An 18,530-nucleotide genomic window follows, 5' to 3' on the forward strand; every position below is an offset into this window, starting at 1 on the left:
AGTTTTTGCCACGCACTGCCACTTTGTGGAACCAGCTGCCCACTGAAGTATTTCCGAACCAATTCGACTTAGGGTCCTTCAAAAAAAGAGCGTACCAATTCTTAAAAGGCAACGCACTCGCGAGCCCTCTGGCATTCAGAGTGTCCATGGGCGGCGGTATCACTTAACATAAGATGAGCCTCCTGCCCGTTTGCCCCCTGTTCTATAAAAAAAAATCTAGGATAACACGATGGAACTATTCTTTGACAGTAAAAGTAAATCATAGATAACGATACAAAGACGAGTAGAGATTCCATGTCGGTAATAAGTCATTAACTGTATTCGGGTAGAGTTGTTGCTTAGTTTTTATGGTAATAATATTGAGGAGAATTCCCCTATATCACTCTTATCAAATACTACACTGAACATATATATATATATATATATATATTTATATATATATGTAATAATACTTGCTATCGTAAAAAGGTTCACTACAGTGTTAACATAAAGTAAACATTCATCTTTTTCTGACAATATGATAGATGTTGGCGACTCATAAATAGAAATATAAATATATTATAAGTTAGGTTTGAAAATTGTAACTCTATAGATAGAAATTATGTGCGAGTGTTAAGAGTTATAGGTTAGACAAAACATGTATACAGATTTAGGTGAGAAATATGTTATGAATGTAAATATATTAAATAAATAAATAGAATACTTCGCCGAATAAAAGGGTCACAGCTCTCGACGCGGTATACCGGCGCAAATGTATATAAGCGTAGCTCTCGTCGCGGTATACTCGTGGAGTACTTAAGCTCGGCGCGGGCGAGTCTCGAGGCAGTCGCGGTTCAGACTTGACACGGTGCACACGCGCAGTCTCGGTTCAGACGTGACATGGTGCAGACGCGCGTAGAGACTCGGGCTCTTTCCTCTATCCCGTGACAACGAGCTGTGATCCAAGAATAATCGGCGAAGCAAGAAATAAGAACAAGGCGCAGTTTCATTTCAAGACAACATCTACAATTACGCACTAGCAGGGGTGCGTGGGTCGAGGCGGTACCAGCGTTACGTCGAGCCGTCTTGACAAACGAGTACGAAGTCAAACCCCACCGGTATACAAAGCCGCACCGAGGTTACTTAGGTTACCGCACGGGTGTTATCAAACGAACACGATTAAACGTACTATACCGTGCGGGCCTGAGTATATCTGTGGTGGCGTGGGAGTTGGCTAACAATAGAGCTAAGATGAAAATGACAATGACAAAAAATCTAAGTATTTTAGGTAAGATGTTTTCCACAACATTCAACTTTTTATATTGTAAAAGTCTAAAAAGTTAGTTATTTTATGTAAAATCAATAAAATTTATTCAAAACCAATAACATAACCTATAAAAATATACCTAATAACTAACCTTAAAATCACCAATCGACATCACAGGAGAACTAAGAGCTGGCAGCTACATCGCACAAAGAATTAGTCTAGCTATTCAAAGGGTGCCTCTGCCAGTATCTTCAGAACCTTGCGTAAAGGGACTCCTTTTAATAAAGTCTACATACATATAAGACACTAAGGTAATGTATTCACAGATTTCAACTGATGTGAAATCCTTAATATTATATATGTAAAGATATCGACATATTTCTTAATAATATTTAACTAAAATACTCTTAAAGTCATTGTTGACAACTAGGTGTAAATAAAACTCCGTTTGCTGGGAGTAGTGTCGATGCGAGGGATTCTACCACCAAGTCCTTAATAATAAAACCTGCCATTACACATTCTTCACTCGCACTTCTCAACCCCTTTGTTGATTAACGTCACCTATTTGATATTCTACTAAGTTACAATACAAATAATATAACAGAGTGTTATCGTACATCGGTGTTTTATATATCGCAAACGATATAAAAGTATCTGTACTGCTATGAAGTCTCAGAAATAAACAGATTTGTATTCTGCGCACATTCTCAAAATAAAATGATGGATAGATTACGCACAGTGTATGAACTCTTACATGAGTCATATATTATACATTCAGCTTCAAGTTTTTTGGAAAATATTTTTTCGAATACTCTTCGATGCATCATACTTACATACTTATATAAAATATACACATATAAGAAAGAAAGAAAGAACTTTATTAGACACAAAATACATTAATGTTTCTATAAAGTAGAGTGCACTGGCCCTCACACTAGGATTCCCTGTGTTGTGGGCAGCCAGTCTCTTCCTTTTACATCTAAACTGTATTTCTTAATTAATTTTACTTAGCAAATTTATATCTATACTATTTTTGTACAATAAGAATGTTTTCTGTATCAGTATAGGACAGCTTAACAAGATATTGTTTGAGTTTTTTTTTTAGTAAAAGTATGTAATGTGATTTTTGTAATGATTAATGAATGGGCCTCGGAAGGAGAAAAAGCGTTGAGCGAAAGAAGTGCGATTTTTAGGTTGCTTATATATAGGTTTGCGTTTGGTTTGATTTGGTGTTGTGGGTGTTTGTTTCCAAAAAAGTCTGCATATTGCTATTAAGTATAATTGTCTCACAGTTAAGAGTTTTGTTTCATTGTACAATTTTGAAGTTGAGTAGCGGAAAGGTTTTCTATAGGATATCTTAAGAATCGCACGTTGGGTGCGCTCAATTTTCAGCATCGAAGACAATGCCGCTCCACCCCATATATATAGTTATGATTATTATTATATGGTACACGTTCCTATGAATTATCAGTCAAAAAACTTTGGCTTACATTAAAAAAATCGTTCTCAATAACGAAGGTCTCAGAATTTCTAAGTCTTTTTAAATCAAACCATACTTTCAATTTAGTATGATGTCTTCTTCTACTAAACTACTATTCGCTAATTGAAACCCACAGTATAGGTAAAGCTTTTTTATATATTTCAGCCAATATGGAAGTCAGTTAGCAACACCAACGAACTGACAGATTTGATATTTTCTTAAACTGTTAAAACTAGAGAAAGCAATCAAAATTTTATGGCGTGACCGCGCTTTGCCGTATTGACTATTGATTCCTTTACGAATACAATGTAACGAATAGCGTTTGAATCTTAACGTTGAAAACTAACATTGTCAAGAAAGTATTAATTGATAGTTGACCACTTTGGTTTAAGGTAAACATGCTGGTTAGTACTGTTAATATAATAATATGGTGCCCCCATAAGGGGACACCATACCACTTTGGTTGGAAAACTTCCATGGTCCGCTTGAATAGGCATAATCTTTTACAAAGTAGCGGGCTGTTGACCCCCAGTGGAAAGAGAACTTACTCCTGTATCAAACCCCAGCAACGCTTGCACTAAAATATGTGTCCTTACAACATCTAGAATTGTGATATTGCAGATAGTGTATAATGCAGTCTGTGATCATCAGAGTCCCGTTTTTAATTTTATTTTCATGATCCCATGTAAAAGTGGGAAGGTAATATAAGTGTAAATTTTAAAAAAGAAGCTAAGAGTGCATTATCAATTTATACTATGTTTGTACTTTTATCCCGACTATCCAAGGAAGCCGCTTTATATTTCCATTGTATGGTTTAAAAGATTTGAAAGAACAGATTGGGCAGTGACTTTGCCAACAAAGCACAAAAGAACACGAAAGCTAAAGCTGAAAAATCTTAAAGCTAATCCTGTTATTCTAGTTAAAAAAATATAACCTACAAACGGAATCACTAATACAATTTTTGATCTAAATTAGAATACCCGCAAATTAAAAATTCAGAGTAATTATTTTTCGAGTCGTGTAAATTGTACATTAAGAAAAGCAACGTTGATGTCTGTTTACTGCTTAGAATGAAAATTTACAAACATTTCATGTATAAAAATAGCAAAAATCTACCAGATTTGACAAATATTTATAGTGGCAGAAATAACAAAAAATGGCATTCATGACATGAAATAAGAGCATACTATGTTTTCCACATTAAACTCTTACAATTATTATATGCATTAACGAGAAGAACAAAACGGGCAGGATTGTCTGATATGTCACAGAACTCGCGAGTGCATTGCCGGCTTTTTAAGAACTGGTACGCTCTTTCCTTGAAGGAAGTTGCATTGACAAAAAAATACTTACACTGGGCAGCCGGCGTGTGTGTATAATTACAGATATAAAAGAGAGAAGAGAGAGAGCGAGAAGCCCATAAATTTCTGCATGAACTACTAGAGTCTTAGAGAGATTAGTGACGAAATCAATCTAGGGAGTTTTATTACAATATTTGTTAGTATTTTCTATGATGAAAATTATCATCAACAGTTTTCTGAAATACCAATTTTTTTTAGTCATCGTAGCGGTTGCAAATCCGGGTTTTCGCTCTTGTACAGAAATAATTAAACACTTTTTCTCCAAGGATACATTTTAATTTAGCCGAAAACACTTAATGTTAAGTGGAAAATCGTGTTTGGAAGGTTTTTCTTAATTTTTTCGCTCAAACTGACGCGGGCCGTATCGTGTTGCGGATAATTCCGAAACATTCGACAAACCCTCTTAAATGAAAATGTTTAAATTTTAAGCTAATTTCGAATTTATTTGTGGAGTGCCTTTTATTGTATCTCTCTGTGTATCTACAAATCTTTAAAGATTATGTTATCCATTAATTACTGTTGTTTTATCTCGTAGAAACCATAGTAATTAATCGATGGCTGACACTAGGCTCCCCTGATGTTAATTAATATCGCCCATGGACATTGCTAGAAGGGGCGCTAGTGTGTTGCTGGCCTTTTAAAAATTGGAACTGCATAGTTTTTGAGCTCAGTGTGGGAACTCCGGAATACGAAGGGAAGCCTGGGCATCCGCCAGCGGTTGCTGAGCGTCCCGGTAGATTATCACACGTACCTATTTCTTCGGCAGCTTCTATTTATTTATTTGTATTACAATAGCTTTTGTAGTTAAAGGTTACCAAACTGTCTTTACGCAACATGTCTAACTGGTACTTATAATGAAAATAAACTTAAACGATAATAAATTCAACGATATTAATTCACTGAAGTGCAAAATAAGTAAGGTACACAAACATGTTCAATATATGTTTATAATGTACGAGATACAAAACAAATTTTCTATACAATACTGCAAATTTAGCACTCATTACTGCGACTTGTCACTTTCACGACAACCAAAATTGCCCACGCTTGGCACATCCAATTTCTACTTTATTGAAAACGATAACGATTTGTTGAAGCGATACAATAGAATCGATGGCTCAGTGATTTAACACCGACGTTGTCAGGTGACAAATGTTCTTGCTGAATACGGTTTTTTCCTACCTTTGAAGCCCACTTGTGTACCGAGATTTGTATGAGGTCTCCACTTGAACATACAATAATATATTAAATTTAGCTTTTATATAATATATAATATTTTATTAACAAAAAGTAAATAGTATTTAACAAAAACTAATTTCGAAGAATTGTCATTCAATGTTATTTAATGACATTAATCGTAGGAAATTTATCAACTATCCGAGACTATAATTTGATTATTTTTAGTTTGTTTATGAATGTTAGAGATTAATATCAAAATATTTATTATTGTCTTCACATATAATTAATTAACACAGAAATAACATAATACATAAAAATATTGTAGTGATAATGTTAACTTTTGTTAATTGTAGTAACAAAAGTTAACATTATCACTTCAAATCTAACTTTTTATTAAGGATTCGGTTAAAAAGTTATTAAATTTATTTTTTATTAGAGACCACTAGAGATACTGAAAATTGGAGATGCATTAATCATAATTTGCCTTTTTATACATCAAAACATACAGGATTATTACCTGATGAGATACTGGCGTCCATGGACACTTTTGTACCAAAGGGCTAGGGTAACGTTTGTTCTTTTGAAAATTATTACGTAAAAGATGTTTCTAACAACAGAAGTGGTTCAAGCAATGATAATTTTGTGAATCTTGATTTGCAGGTTTATGTGAAAATTTATGTATTTATTTACTCACACTTCGTTGCATTAAAGAAAAAAAACAACTTATTTGCAATAAACAAAGACCAAACAATACAAACAGGGCAACAAACCTCGATGTAATGAAGGTATTTGCGAGCAAATTTCCTAATTTAATTCGGACGGAAAATTCCGGTGCCTGTTTTCGGTAGCAACTCGTTGACGTATTTTGTAAGTAACACTAAAATCATTGCGTGACTTGATTTCAAGTTATTAACTTAATTGAATAAATCCATATTTATTAAGAACTATACTTGTACGTGAACGAAGATCAAGTTAAATTTGTAAATGACTATGTCTACTTAGGACATTTAATATCTAATAAAGAATTCATGGGCCAAGAACTGGACCGTACTGTACAAATACTATAGGAAAAGATACTGGTTATTTTCGAAGTAATGAAAAACAAAATCTTGAAAATGAGTTACAAGAGAAAAGTATTTGATGCCGGTATAGTATGTCAGAATAGTACAGAAGTTTCTAGGTGGATAGAGTAAAACTAGAAGAAATAAAGGACATGCCAAAGTTTAGAAATCCTGTTAATTCTAGCAAAATTACATTATGGCAGAAGATAAAGGGACGAAGAAAGGAACGGAATGGCTTCCTCGCTATGACAAAGAAAACGAGGAAGGCAAATAAAAAGATGGGAAGATGATGTGCGAGGAAGAGCTGGCCCTTTGTGAGCTCTTAGAGGAGGCCTATGTCCAAGGACAAGCTGTATAACAGAAATTAACCGGCTTGCCTCTTACTTGTTTGTGATTTAATTTATTAGTATCATTTCTATGTACTAGTACATATAAGTAATAACAGCAATAAATTCTTTTATTATTAACATACACTTGTAATTTTTTCGTGTTTTACTCGATAAAAGAGTTTTGTATAATCTTTATGTGCAAAGTTCTTAAATTGTAATTATATATCAAATGTAAGTCAATACCATTTGACTGTGTGAAAAAATAAACTCTTATTGATTGTAATCTGTATAAAACACTAACTTAAATAGCAAGTTACTATACTTATGAAGTAAAGTAACTTATTAATAATTATTAATTTATCAAAAGAATCACCATCATCGTGCCTAGAGAAGCGTTTTGGCGAATTCTTGAAATTGTTAATTAATAATTATATTATAAACGTTTAATTAAAAATGTTAAAGTCAGTACGTCACAGAATAATTAAACATAATTGTATAGGTTCCATGGTTACTAATGAATGATCTGAAACAGTTTTAAATACCTTTAATAGCCCATTACAAAGAATGCTGGAACTCACGATCGCTATTCAACTTTTTTAAATCATGGGCCTAGTTGAAAATCTTTCGAATTAGCTAATTAATGTTTGTGCACATCAGTGTTAAGTGTTAATAGTAATATGTGAAACATATAGACTGAAGAGCATTGTTTTTCATGTTTGTTACGTGTTGTGTTTGGACACTTTCTTATGTTAAATATTTTACTAATAATAAATAGTCTAGACTTATAAATAACATATTTTTATATAGGCTGATGTTCATAGGAACAATTTATAAAAAAAAATTGTGGTGTGTTAGTCTGTAAGCAGTTAATTTAATATCTGTATTATGATTTCTTTTACGCATCCTAAGTACCTAATCTTTTATGATTTGGTTACCATTTTCAGTGCTACAAGTCCCTTTTTATTATCGTTACTTTTTATTGTTTATTTTTTTTAATTTTACTTTGTATGTGATGTGATGATGAGTGATCTAAAAACTTGTCGTAAATACTGTCGATACATGGAGTTGGTAAGGAAACCAATAAATACCGGTATTTTTATTTATTAAACCCTTTCGGTGTAATTGAACCTGTAGAAGATGATTTCCCTGGAGGTACCGATCCATTGAAGGGTCTAATATTTTTCTTCCACTTAATAGGCTTAGATGGGTAGAGATTTGATATATATAAATAAAGTAGGAAATGAAAATGCTTTAAGGTATATATACAACATTCTTTATTTTATGTTTGACATCTGGTAAATTCAATAAAACCATTGTATTTTTCTTTATAACCAAGTATACCAAGTGTTATGTTAGTAATGTGTACGTTAGTTTTTCCAAATTCACCTAAATTTTAAATTGAACTTTTAATCTTAACGGTGATTTTTGTTAGAAATCATACATTAATTATTTAAAATGTATGTTATCAATGTGATAACTCCAAAGCATTTGTTTTAAACAAAATTCATTTTTCTTACACCCTCTTCCACGATAGGATGCATTCTGTCAATATAACAAACGCCGTGAGCTTACATCAATAAAGTTGAAAGCTCTATGCACTGATAAAAATTGCTATCGTAACAAAAGTCAGGAATACTTAATATGGTGGCTAAGCATTCTTAAATTTTATAACTTTCCGCGAAATTCTCTTAATTTTGCGGTCAGCGGTTAACGCGTGATGCCGTGACCAAGGGAAATAGGGTTTCATTTTTATATATGTATATAGATTTGTTGAGTACATACTTTATAAAGAGTATAGTAAGATTTTAATGATAGTTTAACTTTTACCTAATAAAATGAAATATCTTCAATAATAAACTGCCCGTAGTATGTTTTTATTTGTAAATGGTCGTCACGTTTACATTCAGCTCAATAAATCAGTGTAGATGTGTTCTAGCCATTATCATTTATTACCTTTTAACACGGATAGAGCCTTCATAAGATTTGGGCCCTCAAGAATTTAGTTAAATAAATAAATAAAAAACGGTTGTTAGATACACAGTAAATTGTACTTTTTTATTTTCCACCTTTGTTTAAAATAAAACTTAATAAACATTAAATCTATCTATTAAGTATATTCATACTATAGCTGACCACGATTGCTGTTAAACAAAGGCACTCAAAACCAGTTCAGTAAATAATGTAATCATCTCCGTATATGAAATAATAAATTCTTTTAATGTTAACATTTTAAATTTGTACCCTTTCTTTTTCTTATTTCCGTTTGTTAAAACTGTTGCTGTTTATCTTCCGAGTAAAGTGTGGGATGCATATACCGTATATTATAATTGTTTTCAGGTCAACAAGACATAATAAAGATCACCGTAAATTATCTTTATCACTTTCATACAGCATAAATAATAGTATACTTTTAAATATTGCCTTAACTTAATTAAAAGGGCTCCAATATACGAAAGTACGTCTCTGTGTAGAGAAGCCAAGGTAACATCGCAAGTAATAGCATACTAACTCTCGTGGGCCTTTATCTGTTCTGATAGGCACTAAATTGTTTTATTACCATCCCCAACCATATCTCAGATAAGAGAATGGAGTGTTAGCGGCTCCAATTATTGGTTGGTTAAATTGTTACATGGATGATTTGTTGGATGATTGTGAATTGAATTAAAGATTTCGTGTAATTTAACTAAAGTTTTGATTTTTTTATAACACTTCATTTATTTACAAAAGGTTGAATAGTATGTATGGTGAGGTGAAATACACAAGTAAAACACAATCAAATCGAAAACAACACAACTACATCTTATAATACAATTTTATATTTGTTCTTATGTTAATGCTTAATAGATAGCTTAGATAATTTGATTAAACTCTAGATTTAATAATTTGATCACATTGGCACTTTGTGGGTTACATCTAATTCCAATAAAACCGTATAACTTTGCTAATAAAGAAGACCGATCACCTATCATCGATTGTTACAATAACAATGAATTAAGAAAACGAAGTTGCTAAATCAACAAGCGTTTAAAAACGAAATACGATAAGATCATTCAATTAATTTCCAAATCAATTGTAGTATTCTACAACCACTCCTATAACCTTATACCCTGAATCACACTAATAAAGTTATTCGGCCGCTAAGGAGGCCGGATAGTCTGTGGTTAGACTAGTCGAGGTCCCTGTAGGACGGAGAAAGAGCGACACCTTCTTTCCTATACATAGCATATTATTACGAAAAAATGAGTCGGGCACGGTCTAAAAATGTAGTTTTTTTGGTAAACAAAAAAAGTTAAATAAAGGTTATGTCCTAGAGGTCACCTTTATTGTATATAAATGTATAATAATACGTATCACGTTATACTGAAAGCGATGGTAAGTTATCCTAGAAACTAGATAAGATAAGCACAAGCACAGATTCAACAAAGTAGTAGTCACCATGATTAAATTATACTTAGGTCAATAAACAACATTAACGATAAGTATTTTAAACACCTTACAATTCTTTTCAAACAATTCTTAATCCACCAATGAATCGATATGATCCAAAGTTATTTTTATTATTATTATTGGACGCTGTATTAACGTAAACATAGATTGTTTACAATTATTTACAAAGGTTTTAATGTGAATTTTTGTCTTAGGTACTTCAAAAATTTCTATTTTACGTATATCTAGAATTGTGAGGGCACTTTTATTCTAGAAATTAAATTTAGATATACAAGTTAACCTATATAAGTTATTTTAAAATAATAATTAGTATATATGTACTTTTAATAAAATTGTAGTATCCTATGTTTTTTGTTTCAATCAGAAAACATAGGACACTGCAATGAAACACGAGGCTCGAGACCGAATGCGATGGAGACTCACTGTGGACGCCCTTTGCCCCATCTACGGGTTATAGGACATTAATTTAAGTCAAGTCATGTTTCTATCATCTTTTAATTGCTTACAACTAAGTTCGCGATTTCAAGCAAGCCAATATTTACTCATTAATGTAAAATCCAAATTCTTTTAACGATATTTTATCTAAGAATTATCTATAAACCGTGATTATAATTTATGGTTCTACTAAACAATTTATTCTGTGTCGATAGAACCACAATCAATATCTTGTCATAGCGAGTTGTGACATTGTGACGCGATTGATGAAGAGGCTTTTACTGAACTAAAGAGAGTCTTGATGCGTTAAGTCTTTATCTTATGCTTAATATTTTGCTCAAAGGGGTTGTTATAAGTAAAAAAATATGAAAATTTGTTGGGGAATGGAGTATGAAAAACAAAGTTTAAGAGAAGCACAAAACTCGTAACCAGAAGATTTTCAGTCATCAGTTGTTTATTATGTTAGTGGCCAATATTATTTTGATTTTAAAGATTTTAAATAACAGGGACGCTAAGGGTATACATTGACTTGCAATTTAAGACTTACAAAATATTCTTGTACTTGTAACATTGTCGGACCATACATTTCCTTTCTAGCAACGTCTCGTGCAAGTAAATTGGAACACTAAACGTGTCCTAGCCATCTCAATTTCACCAAGCAATTCCTCTCAATTTGTCTCATAGCTAACGTGAATAATAGCTTTCTAAAATAAAAACCTTCCCTCGATTTATCATTCTAAGAAGAATTAAGGTTTGATGTACAAATATAGGGGAGCGATATGACTTCGGATAACAGGATCGGAAGCGCTATGATCGTTACCCAAGAGTCATTATCGGTTTTATTTTTGTAAAAAAAAACACAAATTAACAAAATTATAAGCTAATAAGTAATTTATCAAGTGTTAGTCTCTCAAGTCAATTTGCGTATACTTATGTTATTCGTTTCTACATTTTTTTTTTAATAGAACAGGAGGCGATCGGGGAGGTTCACCTGATGTTAAGTGATACCGCCGCCCATGGACACTCTCAATACAGAGGGCTCGCGAGTGCGTTGGCGACCTTTTAAGAATTGGTACGCTCTTTTATTGAAGGGCCCGAAGTCGAATTGGTTCGAAAATACTTTAGTGGACAGCTAGTTCCACAAAGTGGTGCACGGCATAAACTGCCTTGAAATCGGGCAGTTGTGGAACGGCGGACGTCGAGGTGATACGGGAAACATTATATAAATATTCATAAAAATGTCATAGACAAAGAAACTATGTATTAAACTTATTGCAGCCCATTGAAATATACATTATTATCTGTATTTGGTGGAAGCGTACCTTTTCGTATGGCCTTTCATTATTGCGATGTCAAATATTGAATTTTTGAACGAATTTATTAGCTTGACGTTGATGTTTAGCTTACAAGGGACTTGAGACCGTGGGAACTATAGACGATATTAAATATCCGCTTTAGATTAATGGTTTTTCGCTTTTCATATTGAATAATATTTTATTACGTAGGGACTAGGTACAAAATTATTTTCTGAAGAAAGATTAGCAAGTGTATATTTTTTACATGGGTATTTGTTAACAGGCGTATATTTTTTTCGAAAAATCTTATATTTTTTAAGCTCCTCACAATGTTTGAATGCTTCAAATAACGAATACAAAGCTATTGAATATTTTGTCCTTCTCAAACGGCAAAGGTCAAACAGGAGTATATTTTTTTAACAGATACATAGTTCTCTGAAACAGTATTTAATTATTCATCTAGGCTATAAAATTCTAATAGAGTGGGGTACATTTGTTTCAAGAACGTTTTGAACAGGTATTTAAAATAAAACAACAGTATTGAAATAAACACAGTATATTTTAGAGAACATTACAAAGTTGCCTTACAGTAAACAATGCGTAAATAGTTTTAAGATAAGCATTAGAAAAAGTTGTACAGGCGAGACTTTGGCAAATTGAAAATTGGTATAATTATAAAATGACTAGATTATTTGACTACCTTAAATATAAAATAATGTTAAGTATTTGTTTACTATAAAACGATCACTAGGGCGGGGAAACGCGTGTAAATTAATGTTATTAAAACCCAATAAAATTCTAAGTGCCTATAAAGTGTAGAGAAGCATTTTAAAAGAATGTCAGTTTTTAAATAGGTCACCTTGCATCACAGTTGAGTGAATAACAAAATCTAGTTTTAAATTAATAATTTTGTTCTACACATTCGCAAATATCTTGAAAATATTTTTCTGGTGGTTGCTCACTTCATTCAGGTCACCGAACACAAGTTCTTTTTATAAATAAGAAATATATGGAAGCTTGATAAAGATCGTTTTGCATATTTTAAATTTGAGTTTAGTAAACGAATACGATCGTTAATATTATTTGTAAATAAGAAATATGCCAATTGTCAAAGTTAAGTAGTGAAAATTAAATATGTAAATTCATTACGGAGCGCTGATACTTCCTTTTAAGTCGGTAAGCAAATTTTCGTTAATGAAATTTTCTTTCCGGATAAAATTAAAATCTGATCCCTTTTAATTTAATTAAGAGGCTTCAAATGTTCATTTCGCTAAGATTCGATATCGGATTGCCAATTAGAACAAAATATCTATAGAGCGTTATACACAAATTATTGGTATAAATTTAATCCTGAACTATATATATTGTATGCTCGTCAGGATCATTATAGATCAATGATTTTATTCTAAAAACACATTTAAGCCACTTTAACTTAACTTTTAAACGTTGGCAATAAACAGTTAATAGGTCAGATCATCATTTTAACATCGTTTAGCACCGAATCGAAACATGCAATGCATATTTTTTAACAACAATAATTGATTCCCAATTTACGAGAATCTATTTTAATTTAAAACAATCGTAACCTGATAAGCCTTATTATATAAGTGCGATTAAAATGATTGATGGTTTTACTTTTGAATTAGTCATGGAAGCGATGTAACAGATTTATTTCAGGTTGTGTTATGGATGGTATTTGAAATAAAGGCAGCAGTGAGAAGGTACAGTAGAGCAGATAGAAAGAAACATTGTTAACAATTATAAGTGGTTATAATTATTTACAAGAAAATATAGAATTATTAAACACGATTCTTGAACTGTATCCTCGAAGAATCTGAAAAAAGAATAAGTTTTTAATCTCTTTTAGTACCTATAATAATAAGAAAAAGTCTTTATTCATTTTAAGTACATTTTCTTTTCAAGGTGTAAGATTTGGAAACCCTTTTAAGTAAAAATACCTGTGTTAGGGTTCCCAGCTCTTCCATAACAAACTTAATTACATAAAATAATGACATTATTTAACCGACTTTACGTACTATTGTTTAAATATTAATTGACAGTATCAATGGATACACTTAGTAACTTCTCTTAAATTGGCCCTTTTAATAAACAGTATCTTATACAGGTTTGCATGAATTACCAGAGTAGAATCATGATTTTTGCGACATTTTATACAAATCGTCTGAAAGAAATACAAAATCGTCCAGAAATTACATGGATAATAAATTTTAGTGAATTTATTATTTCCATCCATCTTGGAAATAACGGCCAGTAACACACTATCGATTGTAAAGAGTGACTGCGCAGACGGCACTTTCAGTTAACCTCAGATGAGGCTCCAGCGCGTTATAGTATTAAAATATATATTATTTGGTTGATCTCACCTCAAAACACTTGTACTCTATGATTCTCTCGGTCACATACTATAATGTTGCCATTTGACATAACAGCTATGCCTTCTAGACCCTTGAACTCTCCATCGCTTGAACCCCAAGAGCCAAAAGCACGAAGGAAGCTTCCGTCGGGATGGAAGATCTGAATCCGGTTGTTACCAGAATCTGCGACCACTATATAGCCTTGATCATCCACGGCCACACCCCTATAACAATATGTAATTATTAATTAATAAAAGTGTGAAGTCCTTGGCCAGGTCTTGGCCATTATCTTTCGTTACTTGCGTGTGTCAACAAGGATTAGGCAGTAGTCTAAAGAGAAGTTTGCTAATCAGACAATCGGGTTATAACAACACATGTATTGTTTTATGATGCCTGAATATATTAGCACTATATGTTTATTTATAAACATTCATTAGTAAACAGTAATAAATAACCTACAGAAGAAATGATCATGTGTTATCGTTGTATATTATGGTTTATTTAAAGTTTTAATACGAATAGAATGTAAGATCACGTAGAGACGTCGGTCAAGGTAAAAGTCTAAGAACTTCACGGTACTTTTGTTTTCTTTCAACGAGGATATTTCTTTTAACAATCGCGTCTTCCCTATACGTTCACTGCATATCAACTATATCTTATAGAATTATAAAGATAATTGTTTACACAAAATTTATGTAAACTGTATTTATAAGTCACGATTATTGTCCTATTTGCCTTTTTTCAGGAACAGAGGTCTAAAACGCCGCCCATGGACACCCTCAATGCCAGAGAGCTGGCTATTTAACACTTGCTACGCTCTTTCCTCCCAGGTGGAATTATTTCGGAAATAATTCAGTGGGCAGTTTCCATATAGTAGCAGTGAGCTGCAAAATTGCCTTCAAAAGACTCAGTTGTGGAACGACGGATATCGAGGTGATACGGGAATAACGTACTCTTTTTGCTCGACGTCTGATCATAAAACACACCTACAGGTATTAATCCGAACAAATGCTCTGAAGATACGTTTCACACTTCATACAATAATATTAAAAAAAAATTTTATTTTAAAACCATTTCATTTATCATATGAAAGACCTTGCATTTCGAATACAAATCGTGGAAGACGCTAAGGTAAACCCGGTTAAAATCGCTAGTCTACAATAATAGCACCAAACTTCCACCTGTCTAGTCACGCAATATCGATTGCTCGTTAACGGCTACCTATAACTTCGAAAGGGCCAAAGTGTAAGCCTATTATCATACCGCGTACTTACAAATAACCCCCAAAGTTTCCCATGACATAATGAAAGTCATGCTCAAATGAAGCTTAAAGGGGTACAGCAAATTCGACGTTTAAATTGTTTATAATTTAGCGAATACGTACTTCTAGTAAGCAGTATTTGAAAAAATTCCACAATCCTACTTAGGTATCTGGATTGGTCATTTCTGTGTAAATGTATTATGGATCTACAGGAAAAAGAAAAATGGGAAGACCACAAAAGTGATAGGCTAACGATATCATAAAGGGTTTCTTAGGAGAAATGGAAAACAAAGCAAAGAACAGACCCAGAAACGGAAAGTTCACAGGGAAATCTCTTCAACGCTCACAACCTTAACAACAGCAGAACAGAAATAAGGGATATACAAAGAACTAACGTAGACTCGACTAGTAAAACTAAAGTGGCTTTATAACTATGGGAGGGTTGAGTTATTTTATCCGTATTTCATATGGTGATGATCAATGCAGTTTGTTATTATTCTTATCTATTATTAATATTTAGGTATCCAAAAAGAAAGCACTGATTTCAATAGGTATTGCAAAGGTAATTAAAACAAAAACATTCAACCCATAAAATAAAATTATATTTCGAAAAAGATCGTTTAAAGAAAAATTTTTTGAAAAGTTTTTATAGAACAGGGGGCAAACGGGTAGGAGGCTCACCTGATGTTAAGTGATACCGCCGCCCATGGACACTCTTATTGTAATATAGATTATAATGTCAGTCGTCTTTTATTAAACTTTATATTATTATTTATTATGAAAAAAAATGTTATGATTAGCTGGATTAGTGTAGTCGCCGAGTGGTAGTAGTACCCGACTAGCAGGTCCGCAGAAATAAAGTGTGAACACGACGTTCGAACGCTAATAGTTTACACATTGTTTGACCTTATTAGTAATGTTTGTATAGTGCCCGACAATAATTTGATTCCAGCGAGTTTGATAAGTAGAAAACTTTGTTTACATTTGTTTTATAAAATTGTTTACGTATGATTTTTCAGTTTGTAACAGTTTTCAAAAAGTTTTTCTGAAGCAAAAGTTCATAATAAAAGTGAGATTTTTATGAACATTTTCATACTATACGGAATTTCAATCTGCTTAATGCATGGAAACAAATCTTTGGCCTTTTGTAAATTTTACGAACACGATGCATGTTTGCTACGTGAATGCGACAAGGAAAATTGGTTTTGAGATTTATAGTTCCAACTTGACCGATTCAATACCTGTACTTGAAAGAGTTTCGGTTGGAATGTAAGCCCAATATATGAAACTCATAATCACTTACTATGCATTGGTACATAATGTATTTCATAATATTATAAGCATAACAAAATCTTCAAAATCAACATCATCGCGAACCGATTTTATTCACATAATATCTCTGCTGTCCATAGTTAATATATTTATGCATGTAACAACATGCATTTGATCAAAACAAAATGAATAAGGTCTACACAAAACAATTAAATATAATGTATATAAATATGTTTTATAATATTTGGTTACCTTGGGAACTTGAACTGTCCATCCTCTGAGCCTTCCTCTCCAAACGAAGATAACACCCTTCCATTCACATCAAACACCTGGATTCTGTGGTTATTAGAATCGGAGACTAAGACTCGGTTGGTGTTCGATACTGCTATGTAGTGAGGGTGCTCCAACTGTCCCAGTTTGGAACCAAATGACCCAAATTTGCCCACGAATGTGCCATCGGATTGGAATACCTATAACATACATTTATATATCTATTTAAATATGTCAGAGATGTGAGTAAACTGCCATTCTAATAGACATTTTACTGGTTGTAAATTGTCAATAGATCCAAGTCAATTTGTATATATATATATATAAATATATAAAGCGGTGGCGCTATCACCTGTTTAGGTCTGGGCCTCAGATTTCTGTATCTGTTTCATGATCATTTGTTACTCTAATAAGCAAGAAGGTCATCAGCCTTCTGTGCCTGACGCACACCCTCGACTTTTTGGTTCTAACACACAGTCAAGTCACCGGTCTAAGTCTGCCCCTACTTTTTACATTTCCCAATTTTATTTTAGATTTAGGACACAATGGAGTGGATATAATAATACTCGTGAATTTAAATTACTAGTAGTAGAATAATTTAGAATTAAGCTTAACAAATGAAAATTACTGAGCATGTTAGATTAAAATAACATAGCACATTCGTTAAATCCGTTTGACAATATACAATTCTATATTAGTGAATTGTTTGTATTTGAAAGTTAATTTAATAATTTTATTATTTATTGATGTCATGTCAGGTTTTCGTTCGCTGTAAAATGTACGTAAACCTAAGTTTTTAAATAAAATAGAAATCTTTAAAAAAATACCTGGACTCTATGGTTTTCCTTGTCACAAACATAAATGAATCCGAGAGCGTCCGTGGTGATACCCCATGGGTAGTTAAACTTTCCATCCCCGGTACCCTGACTGCCGAATGACCTCAGGAACCGACCGGCTGGATCAAACACCTAGTGACAAATATCAAATCAAAATATATTCCAGAATATATATATAGTATCTGTGACAGTGTATATATTACATTTCATACGACATTTATGAATTTATTTAGTAAATATATAATAATTATTAAACACTGTCCGTGTTTAATAAAATAGTGAGTCTGTGGCTGTGCAAAATATAGACGATTTTGCGTGAGAATAATACATAAAGAAACTCATAACCATAGACTTTAATTACCCAATGATGAGTATTAAACGGTTACGGACCGTAATAAGGCTGTATTAACGCTCTCATTGTTAAATATATTCGGATAATACGATGTTATCATAACACGTTACTTGAATATTAATATGTTGCTGATTTTTGCTGAGGAATTATCGTTAAGTGCATTAAAATTGTAGATAAGAGAGATTTTTAAAGACAACAGTGAGATTAACACATATACAGCAATCGATAAGATATGTATAGGCTAAACTACAATATACAATGAGAATCAACCAAAACACCGAGTCATATTTTCTTTAAAGTTATCACCGTCGAAGTTATTCTAAATTTAAAA

General features: G+C 32.5%; 1 protein-coding gene across 4 annotated transcripts in view; it reads right to left on the reverse strand.

Annotated features, from left to right (window-relative positions):
• Positions 1-12,373: 12,373 nt before the first annotated feature.
• Positions 12,374-18,530, reverse strand: part of LOC111003415 (RING finger protein nhl-1) — a 63,887-nt gene continuing 57,730 nt past the window's right edge. For all 4 annotated transcript variants that reach the window (XM_045634775.1, XM_022273917.2, XM_022273915.2 and 1 more), the window contains 4 exons: positions 17,839-17,979; positions 16,994-17,211; positions 14,218-14,432; positions 12,374-13,667 (listed from right to left, as the gene is read on the reverse strand). In XM_045634775.1, the coding sequence (XP_045490731.1) occupies positions 14,219-14,432; positions 16,994-17,211; positions 17,839-17,979 (573 nt within the window). In that variant the 3' untranslated portion in view covers positions 12,374-13,667; position 14,218. The remainder of the gene's footprint in view (positions 13,668-14,217; positions 14,433-16,993; positions 17,212-17,838; positions 17,980-18,530) is intronic.

The sequence above is a fragment of the Pieris rapae genome, chromosome 4 (genome assembly GCF_905147795.1).
Source record: "Pieris rapae chromosome 4, ilPieRapa1.1, whole genome shotgun sequence".
NCBI classification, from domain to species: Eukaryota; Metazoa; Arthropoda; class Insecta; order Lepidoptera; family Pieridae; genus Pieris; species Pieris rapae.